Source organism: Parasteatoda tepidariorum, chromosome 5, assembly GCF_043381705.1.
Source record: "Parasteatoda tepidariorum isolate YZ-2023 chromosome 5, CAS_Ptep_4.0, whole genome shotgun sequence".
NCBI classification, from domain to species: domain Eukaryota; kingdom Metazoa; phylum Arthropoda; class Arachnida; order Araneae; family Theridiidae; genus Parasteatoda; species Parasteatoda tepidariorum.
In genome coordinates this window covers 91067360-91079005 of record NC_092208.1, presented here as the reverse complement: position 1 = coordinate 91079005, position 11646 = coordinate 91067360, and the positions used below count along the sequence as shown (strand labels likewise).

Sequence of the window (11646 nt, the reverse complement as noted above, 5' to 3'; positions counted from 1 at the left end):
AAATCAAAATTATTTTTTCATTTTCATTTACTAAAAGATTAGTGAAGTGATTTTCAATTAGTATCATTCTTTTATATTTTTTTTTTACTAATTGCAGCTCCACATCTTCCAGAAATATTTTAAATTAAAACCAAGAATTCCGAGAGGAAAAATGTATACCCTGCCACTTGAATTTAATGCAAGATTTTAAGAGTAATTGAAACCCCATCAAAATAAAGTGGGACTCACAAGTAAACAACAAACAAATTAACTTTTAGATAATTTTTATTAGTTTCATAACAGTCTTAAACTAAGAAAGCAGTTAGAAAATTTTACAGTTTATTGTAACAAAACAAATAATCTATTGTTCTATTTTCGCCGAATCTAAAGTCTATGAAAGACAATGCTCTAAATTTTATGCTTATTACTTAATAAATTAAATCTTCGTTTTTTTTTTTTTGCACTATCCCGAATCATATAAGCAGCTTCTTGATCACACTGAAAAAAAAAAATGCGAAAATTAAACAAATAATAGATAATTTCAAAATAAAAAATAGATAAATAAGTAAAAATTTGAAGTCAAATGACAACTTATAAAACAATTTCTAGTTCGCGACTAATGATTTCAACGTTTAGCGTTTTTTTTTATGACATAAGAACTGGCAAACATGTATTATCGCGAAAAATTATTTCAGTAAGCTTATAGAGCATTTTTAAATCAGAAGTCATTACGAAGAAATCGTCAGAGGAAGGCATTGGTTTACATTAGGCTGTCTGGCCAACTACGATGATGCAGCATTTTTATAAGCCTCTCTAAAACCAAACCGTGGATTAATATTTTCAAAGTAGGAAGCATTTCATTTTATAATAAAGGTAATCAGTGCAAGTTCTTCTATTCATTCTTATTATGTATCTACATGCTGTGCCATTTTCAACTCACTTTGATGGAGAGCTCAAAGCCACCCATGTTGCTCTCCAACAACTTGCTGTTCGTCTTACTCGTCCTGAGAAAGCTGCGATTTTTTTTCAGATTCTACCTCTGCACTTCAGGATCTGTCAAGCAATCCAGAAAATAGTAGTTCCCTTGTATTGAGCTGTAGAGAACTCCTGAAGAGGATTGAGGGAAGTGGTTCCATCCCATTGTTGTCTTCGAGGAAACGAAATGGCGGACTTTTTAGTCAAAAAAGGAACTTATATTCTTCAGAGATCTGACTTTCCATTCCGCTAAACTTGAAATAAAAAGAATCTTCAAATAATCGCTCCATTGTTTGGCATCTCATGCTGCTACAGATAAGTCCAGGAATATGCTCTGTGGAACTCACAGTGTTCCGCATTAACCTGGTGCTACTGCGACTTTTGACCGGACATGATTGTCTACATTCTCATTTATTTCGCCAAAGATGACTACTTTATCAGATTGTCTTTTATGTAACTCCGGACGAGCCATGACTGAATTGTTAAGAAGTACTGGAGAGCTAGAAGCCTAATGACCTAATAGTCAATGGTTGGCATTTCTTTAATAATGTAGTTTTTTAACGATAAAATACACATTTTCCAGTTGAATAAATAGAGTGGTATTTTTCTTTTTTTCTGCAGAAAATTTAGAAAGAAAAGTAATAATTTTTTTCTAAGTGTATATGATTAAATTTATAAAATAAATCAAATATCAACCCAAATAAAAAATACTTTTGGCATAGAAAGAAGAATTATTTTTCCTTTGTCAATGCCAAAATAACTCATAACCATGTAATAAAATTATACATGTTTCACAATGGCTTTTATAAAATTTTACATAAACCTTTAACTGTTAAATAAAGTTTTAATACAAATATTCTTGCCAGATAACATAATAAAAAATATCAAAATAAAACGATACGCCACTACTATTATACCATCTTGTAAAGCATAATTAACAGAATTATATAGCTAATTGAACTCTTTAAACAATGAATAATTTGATTGAAATGCTACATAAACTAAAAATCATCTAATTCTTTAAATATAACATTAGGTTATTCTTTTTACTATATGATACAATATGCACTTTCTTTTAAAATCTTCAAGTAAATGTGACACACACATATTGACAAATTTAACAAAAATATGCGAGACTATACAAACAAATCAAAAATTATTGCTGATTTTTTTTCAAAACATTCTTTTGTTGAAAAATTCTATCCACTTACCTTGTGAATGTGGAACATAATGAGTTTGGGAATGCACCATTCCAGCACTAGTTGGTATCATAGCCAAAGGAGTGTGCTGTAGCACATGTGTTGGAGTGCCAGCATGGTTACCAGCCGTTTGACCATGCAAATGGTTCTGTAGAGATGAGGTAAAAGTATGCGGTTGTTGCTGTAAGAGAACTATGGGTTGTGGCGTCCCTGGGTACGAGGCTGCAAACGGATGACCCTGATTCGATGATTGATGATTAGGGTGAAGAGGATGCGCAGCCACATGACCATGACTATACATGACTGGCTGGGGTGTAGGAGCGTTGCTCGGATGGCCAGTCGGAGTGGGTGGCTGACCGTGTCCACCGCTAGGGGGTGGCTGATGAACTGGAGAAGGTGCAGGATGGATGTTTGGAGTCTGGGATTGAGGAGTGGATGGTGTTGAATGTTGTCCACCATTACCACTAGTCATAGCATGTTGTAAACCAGGACCTGCAGGGTGAGACACTGTAATAAAAATGAAATGTGTTAAGTGTCAACATTTTAGTGCAAGTATAATGTACATTTTTTTGTTTTCAAATTATGTTTGAAAAATTATCGACCGGAATTCGTTTTTAAGCTTGGCATCTTCACTAATTAAATAAAAAAATATCTCTTAAAAGTAAAAAATGTTAAAATTTTTGGAAATATTTTTTTATTTACACATATTACATTAATCTTAAATCAGAGTAGAATAAGAGAAGTTAATTTATTTTTAATTCAGACATGCAATCATCAATTCAGAGGAATAAGAGCAATGTTTAAATTAGTGTTAGCAACATGCAACCACAGTGTTCACGCATTGTTCTAAAAATAATATTACTCCCTTAAGTTTTAAACACTGGAAAAAAATAAAGGGCAGTTCAACACTATTTGAAATAAAATTACTATGCTAACAGAATATTTCTTGTTCATTTTTACATAAAGAAAAGCGTTAATATATTATCAGACCAAGAATATAGCAAAGCCTGAAAATGCACAATACAAGTTAAGAGAATGAAAATATTTATAACTTGTATCCAGACTATTAAAAAATTAAAAACATTGGTGAAATAAAATAAAGAGCAACAATCTTGCTATCATAATAATTAATTAAAACTTCTTTTCAAAACAAACTAAAATTTTTTATTAAATTTATATGTTTGAGAATCAAATCAGTAACCTTCAAAGATTTTCCAGTCATTAGTTTCATTTTCTTCTTCTGCAACTGTTTAATTTGCAATTCTACTTTCCGTCTGCAGGACTCTCTTTTTTTCTCTTTTTCCTGGATATTATTCTGCTTCTTTAAAGCTTCATGATATTTCACAAGTGCTTATTTTACAAATTGTAATTTTTTTTTTAATATAGGAACCTTTAACACTCCTCCATAAAATTTTATAGCATCGTAGACAGTTCTGAGAATAACTAAGGAATCTTATTTGATATTATCAACAAGCATGTCCTTATTAATACTAAACCCATTTCTTACAGCAGCATTGCCATGTGATAATAAGAGATGTTTGCACAACTTCTCACAAATATGAATATTCTTCAGACTTTAAAACATTAAAATACGAATAAAAGTTTCTCTTTTCAGCTTCAGTAGCTCCACTAGCATTTAAGAAGCTTGATATTACTATGGTGACATCTACATTTTTTCTAAGTCTTAGATTATTAGGATCATCAAGGTCAACCAAAAATAAGCTATCCAATGATTTTGCTTATTCAAGTATACTACTTTTAACACTATTTTTCATTAGCTGCTTAACAGGAATGAAAATATTTTCATATAAGAAAGGCATCATTGGTTTGTATGTCTGAAATTGTTTAAGGAACAGCTCAAGAATATGAATCACACAGTCACATTAGCAAAAGAATATAAAATATTAAATTCTAAATTGACAAAATTATCTTTGAAAGAAATGCGCTTAAAGCAGCAGAATTTTCAAAAGAAAGAATAATTGAAGCAATAAAGAAAACAATGGAAATAAAAATACGACCACTGAAGCCGACGTCTTCAGGGGGTACCGGCCTCGGAAGCCATAAAAAAAAATTCTTTTCTATTGAGAGAGAGGAAAAATGCCAAAATTAACCCTCTCAGTACCCCGAAGGTTTTGTAGAAGTCCAAGAAAACAGAAGTACATGAAATACATAAAACCAAATCAGAAAAGAAATTTCAACAAAGTCTTGAGAAAATAAAAACTCACATTAAACCGGTCAAACAGCAATTTTACAAACAAACTAAATGCAAAGGAAACTTTAAAACAAAATAAAACAACGCCCTCTATTAAAATGCGTAGAATGAAAAAAAAATAGTAAAAGAAAAGATTACGTAACAAATTATTATACTGCTTAACTGGGGCTGCTTAATTAAGACTTGAAGTTCGCCCTGTTAAAAGAAATAATAAACTTGTATTCTTCAATCATTTTCTTAATCAGAAAATGAATATTACAATAATGAAAAGGAAAATCATTATTACTCAAATTATTCACAGCCTCCCGAAAACTTTCAACGTTATTGCAAATATTTTTAACCCTAACCAATTGTGAAAAAACCAAATTTTTGAAAATTTTATTACACAGATTAGTATTTAAGTTGCAGAAAAAAATAACTTTAAATTTAAAAGCTTTTCTTTTATCAAAAACACCAATTTTAATTATTTAATCAACAATATCAATTTTAAAATCTAAATATTCAACATTTAAGCAATTCTCATTAGATTTCTTCAAAATCAAATCTTTAGGATAAATACTATAAATAAAATTATAATTATCACTATTAAACAAAATCAAATCATCAATATATCTAAAAGCATTAAATTCATTCTACTTAAGAAATTTAGCTTCAAAAAATATAAAAAGATATTAGCAAAAGCACCAGAAAAGGAATTACCTTGTGGAATTCCAATAATTTGTTTATAAAAATCTAAACCATTAAAATGTGCATCTCAAAAAGATTAAACCTACATAAATCCAACCAACAAGATTTATCTACTTTCTCATTAAATAAATACTTATCAAAAATGCTGTTGCAAATTTCAATAATCTGTGCATGTGGAAACCTGTGTACAAATCTTCAAAATCAAAAGTATTAATGCTAGAAATATCATTATTATTATATAATCCAAAATTTCAACATTTCTATTAATAATAATATTTTTCTCTTTTTTAATTTTAAGTAAAATAATTTTTAGAAAATTAAAAAAACTTTTTACTAATATCAGAATTGTATCAATTAGTACCACACGCAATAAACCTAAATTTAACTGGACTTTTATGAAATTTAACAATAGGAAATAAATATGGAAATATAATCCTATTTAACCTAAATTTTAATCTTTTACTAAATGCAATAATTCTTTTTTCAATAACTTCCAACTATGTACTTTTTAATTGTTTAGATTTTCATAAACAAATTATTGGAATTCCACTAGGTAATTCCCTTTCTGGTGCTTTTGCTAATATTTTTTTACATTTTTTTGAAGATAAATTTCTTGAGTATAATGAATTTAATGCTTTTAGATATATTGATGATTGGATTTTGTTTAATTGTGATAATTTCAATTTTATTTAAAGCATTTATCCTAAAGATTTGGTTCTGAAGAAAACTAAAGAGAATTGCTTAAATGTTGAATATTTAGATATTAAAATTGATATTGTTTATAAAATGATTAAAATTGGTGTTTTTGATAAAAGAAAAGCTTTTAAATTTAAAGTTATTTTTTTTCCGCAACTTTAATACTAATGTATGTAATAAAATTTCCAAAAATTCAGTTTTTTTAAAATTGGTTAGGATTAAAAATATTTGCAATAATCTTGAAAGTTTTCAGGAGGCTGTGAATAATTTATTGAATAATTTGAGTAATGACGATTTTCCTTTTAATTATTGTAATATGAATTTTTTGATTAAGAAAATGATTGAAGAAAACTAGTTTATTATTTCTTTTAACTGGGCAAAATTCAAGTCTTAATTGAGCAGCCCCAGTTAAGCATTATACTAATTTGTTACGTAATCTTTTGTTTTAAAATTTTTTTTTCATTCAGAGCATTTTAATAGAGGGCGTTGTTTTCCTTTGTTTTAGAGTTTCCTTTGCATTTAGTTTGTTTGTTAATGTGAGTCTAATGTGAGTCTTTATTTTCGCAAGATTTTGTTGAAATTTCTTTTCTGATTTGGTTTTATGTACTTCATGTATTTTTTCTTGGACTTCTACGAAACCTTCGGGGAACTGAGAGAGTTAATTTTGGCATTTGTCCTCTCTCTCAGTAGAAAAGGTTTTGTTTTATGGCTTCCGAGGCTGGTACCCCCTAAAGACGTTGGCTTCGGTGGTCATATTTTTATTTTTATTCCCACTGTTTTCTTTATTGCTTTACACTGTCACATGACAGATCCAGGGAATGTTTTTTTACTAACCTCAATGTATTTTTTAAAAATGGTTAAAAACTTTCAACGCACTCTCACTAACATATACATTTTCTACCCAGTGGATAGAACAGAACTTTCTATGGAAATTCTGAAGAACCAGTAATCTCTAGGAAATTAGCCCGCCTAGCTGGACTATCTTTAAATATTTCATGCAATGCTCTTAGTCATCCAGTTGATTTCTGCCCATACTGCAATGCACCATGGATTATATGTAATCCACAAGTGCCCAGATCTAATATTTGGCAATCATTTTCAGAAAAAAGTTCTTCTTTTACAGGTTTAAGAAATTTTAAATTGATATTCGGTCCATTCACGCTCATTTGCGAAAGTAACCCTCTAGTCAAAATCAGGTGCAACTTTCTAAAAATGCTTGTGTGTCAAAATTAGGTGCACAAAGGGTTTGTGCAGTACACATTAAAAATACCGAATAAAAATATCTTATAGAGACTAGTAGTTGAATCACACCAATACAACATCCATTTGACATTTTTGTGAAATATGATTTAAGGCTTTATCAAAACATGCTATAAATATTTTATTAATTAATGACTTTTGAAGAGAGACTTGAAAAAAGAAGGAACTTAACATAACAAATAAGTCAAGTCATTTTCGTACAACCCAACGTACAATGTTTAGCAATATCACTATCTGTAAACATCCGTGAAAATATTTCAGCTATGTCATTAAAGGAAGAATGTGAAGCAACAAGCTTCAATGCTCCATAACAATTCAGCTTTAAAGAACTGTTCTTGGACTGAAAAGTTCAAAATATGTTTATATTTGGACATTAAATGTGAGATTGATAGATTATTTTCTCCAGTATAAATGTTTGGTACAAAATTCTACATACTAAATGCTTTTTTCTTTTCTTTTTTAAAGCAGCAAGCTTTTTTCTGGTAGCATGGCTGGTGGTCTCCATGTTGCTTAGGCTTATAACTTTTTTGCAAAAAGAACAATAAGCAAACAAATGCATTGCCTAGTGCTTCTCTCACCCATTTAACAAAATTTAAATTGATATTTTCATCCTTCCAATCTGCATTCAATGCAGATTTTAAATAGCTCATTATTACAGCAAAATTGTATTTCAAATCCTGTTTCCCCCTAAAGAAAATTCGTTCTAGATCATTCAGAACAGAAATTAAAATGATCTTAACAGATTTAAAATTAGAATTTGATTGAATAATCATAATCTAACAAATAAAATTTTCATTCAAGATTCATCCTAATTTTGTTTCCCTTAAGTCGAAGCCTGTGTTAGCCACATGTATTTCGTAGTAGATTTCACTAAAACCTTTTTTTTTGTTGTTGATTTGACAAAATGCTTATTTTAATAGATAAAGAAAATAGGCTTAAAAACAAACAGTATAGATGAAATGTTAAAAATAATGTTCTCGGTTCCATTGCTGTAAAGGTGAACTTACTATAAACATGTGTTGGAATTTGAGGACTCTCCCCATAGGCTGCTGAAGTTGGCACCATTCCTACAGGTTGTGGAGTTAAAACACGAGGCATCAGTGAATACATCTGCAAAACAAAATATATAATCTCATTTCAAAAATAAATATTCAGATATATTTATGAATGAATGAATTTAGAATGAATTTATATCAAAAATTTAAGATAAAGAGTCCAGGACTTAATTCCTATAGAAATTTGAACCATTTTCATAATAACAGGGATGAGATTGATCAAAAGGCAAAGAAGCTGAATTTCCACAAGAGTAAATTTTATGTGTGTGTAATAGTTTAGTAATAAATTCCAGACAATTTAAAATAATAAATAACTATGTGTTGACATAAAATTGTGTAATAATTAATTAATATATGAATAATTACATCGATACTTAATATTTAGTAAAAAGTAAAATTACCAATTGAAAAAATAAACTAGAAATTATATTTTTCTTCAGTTCACATAAAGGAGACAATTATTACTTTAGAATCTGCCTAGTTAAGGAAATTAAAATTACTGAGAACATACATTAACATTCCATTTCTTTTAATAAATACTGTCGCATGATTTATAGCAAAAATATCACTAACATGATTTTTTAAATTATATAGAAAAGAAATTCAACTTTTACAATTGGAATCACTATGTTTATATCATAATCTTATCCAGCTAAGGCCCTTTGAAACATATCTATAACTGTGAAGTAGGAACATATAGTAACATAACAGCTGCCATTACCTAGCAAGTGATTCTTTTCCACCACATCAACAGTTGCAATTTAGGTCAGTTTTCATTTTTTTGAAAATATTATAGTTTTGATTTGATGACTCGTCAATGACTATATTTTATAAACTTCTTATCTTGTTGTATTGCATACATATTTTTTTAGGTCAGGAGCAGAAACAAAATATTTCAGTTTCTAAGCAGTTAAAAGCGGGAATGATTAGGGAGAAGCAGGAAATGGTTTTAAAAGATGTGCTTAGGATCAACTGAAGCTTGCTCCTTCCTCCAAGGTTAGCTTTATCAATCATCTTGAATTTACTTAAGTACTTGAATTTTGAAAAATTACTTGCAATTTCTTAACTATTCGTTCTATCTGGTTGATTTTGGTGACATTTGATTCAGCATAAAATTATATATATATATAAAAAAAACCTCACTCATTTACTTAGTAAAGTTCAAGTTTTTTTCACAATTCTCCTTCAGTAAATTCAAGATGGGGGCTAAAGCTTACCTAGGGAGAAGTGACAAACTTCAGGTTTTGTTTAACCAAATCAAAACTTTTAAAACGAGCTTTCTCATAATTCTTTTCGTGTTAAAGAAGGCAAATGAAAGGACTTACCTGAGCATAGGCAAGCTGCTGTGGTGGACCAGGTGGATGCAACATTCCTGGAGGAGTAGCATACTGAATAGTAAATTGTGGTCCAGACAGGGTAGGCTGAGCAAGAATAGGTTGTCCAGTAGCTGCTTGAACGTGCACAGGCTGAGACAGGTCATGTCGTAGAGTCATTGGCATAGCTGAAAATATCATGTCTTCATACTGATAATGATCTTGATCTTTATACCAAAAGGATTTTAAAAAGGCAGAAGGTAAATTTGGAAGAACAGAAAAACTTTTTTTGAGAACATAACAAAATGATAAAGAGAAAGAAAAAACAAAAAAGGATTTTTAAGCAGAAAAAAACTATAATGCATGCAACTAAAACTTAACAGATTGTAATAAAATAATTGAAACTAAAATTTAAAAGTAAGAAACATTTTCAAAATTTTAAAGAACAACTATTATAATTTGATTCAATAAAAAACCTTATTTGGTTAGCTTTTATATAATTTAAAAAAAATATAAGGGAAGAATGAATAAATTTTACCTTATAACATGAGTTTATTTTGAAGAACCATTTTTCATAAATAAAATATTACAATGTGTACATATTTTGAATTTATGCCAATAAATTAAACAACTCTGGCTGCATGTTTTTTTAAAACCATAATTAAACATTAAATTAAAATTTATTTAGTACGCATTATTAAATTTATTGTTATTGTGTGTCACAATTACAAAAATTTTAATTTTTAAAAAAATTATATTTCAAGTAGGGTTTACACCAAAATAGGAATAAGTAGTCCAAAAAGACCACATACTTTTTCATTGAGTGGTCTCAAAATATAATATGGTAGGCAAATAAACGAGTTCAGCAATGCAAGTATATAGGTTGTACAAATAAATGTAATGCATAAAACAGCATCTACATTTTGATTTTAAAGTATTTCAAGTACCTTAAGTTTTCCATTTCAAAATATTCTTAATGCCATTCTTTTAAAATCTCCTTTTTATTTCTACAACATGCTTATAAAACAAGATTCTCAAATTAAGCAATTGAACTTTTTTTTTCTGGTTTGATTCACAAATATTGTATTATAAATCAATATCATAATTTTTTTGAATAATTTTTTTATTAATTACTATTGCATATACATGATTTTTTCAACAGTATGTACATATTTCTAAAGTGTTTTTAAAATCCTGATATTAATTGGCTATTATGCTGACAAATATCGTTCAGGATAATTCGATTGCAGATTGGCTTCTTGAAAGCTATTGAAAACAGATTTTAATGTAGGTTTTAAAATACTGGAATTTTTTTAAAAAAAATATCATATTTTTATGACAGTTTTTCAAAATTGTGCATTTCAGTAATCACTTGTTTGATATGCTACAAATCCAATCAGTCAGTTTTTTAAATCTTTTTTAGCAGTTATTGCTATGTTTATCACACGGTTTTATTATGACTTTTAAAATCCAAATTATTTTCAATGCAATAATATAATGGACAGAAAACAGGTTTTACTTGTCCTTTATGCAGTGCTGACAACATGTGCAGAGACCTTATTAGCGGTGGCTAATTCTGTTAAAAACTATTGTAACTGCTATTATGTTTCTGAACTGTATTGTGTTGCCTGTTATAGACAGATGGCGATCATGTCTAGATGTGGAGTAGAATTAAAAAAAAAAAAACGAAACTTTGCAACAATTAGGTACTTGCACCTCAAAAAATGTGTCACCTAAGAGAATTGATTCTTGAAGGGCTCGGCTTACTCAAAGAACAGAATGGAAGAAAAAAAGCTACATGTTTCAATAACCAATCAGAATTGAGATACCCACACTAAGTCACTTGCAGGCATCCCATTGTAGTTATGTGAATATGCTGGTGTGAACCCTAATTATAATTAGAACACTAATAATAAAAAAACATTGATCTTACAACTTGAAGATTACTTCAGAAGGAAATTTTTTTATTTATAAATTATTGAGCATTAGATTTAAAACGAAGCGATATACTAAACTAAAGTTAGAAAGAAGTGCCATAATAAACTAAACTCAATGACGCAACATCCCATAGAGGGCCAAGGCTTACTATGCCTATTTCATTTTTTTTAACTTTGGCCTCTATGGTGCAGGAGTGGATGTTGCGGTTGGATGGTCAACCGAAAGCGGAGCCCCCAGTGTTTAGTCCCCAAGCATGCTCAGTTCTCATTTATGAAAGGCTTAGTCAACATTGTCCGACCCGAGGATCAAACCTGCGGGGATTTAATTATCGA

The 11646-nt window shown here is 29.3% G+C and overlaps 1 protein-coding gene across 4 annotated transcripts in view; it reads right to left on the bottom strand.

Annotated features, from left to right (window-relative positions):
• Positions 1-246: 246 nt before the first annotated feature.
• The window catches only part of LOC107443902 (ataxin-2-like protein), a 39335-nt gene continuing 27935 nt past the window's right edge, over positions 247-11646 (bottom strand). For 2 of the 4 annotated variants that reach the window (XM_043054958.1, XM_071180784.1), the window contains exons 14-17: positions 9389-9564; positions 8016-8118; positions 2166-2660; positions 247-477 (exon numbers count right to left, since the gene is read on the bottom strand). In XM_043054958.1, the coding sequence (XP_042910892.1) occupies positions 473-477; positions 2166-2660; positions 8016-8118; positions 9389-9564 (779 nt within the window). In that variant the 3' untranslated portion in view covers positions 247-472. Of the gene's footprint in view, positions 478-2165; positions 2661-8015; positions 8119-9388; positions 9604-11646 lie in introns of all 4 variants that reach the window. The other 2 variants (XM_043054957.2, XM_043054956.2) reach the window with 1 other exon arrangement.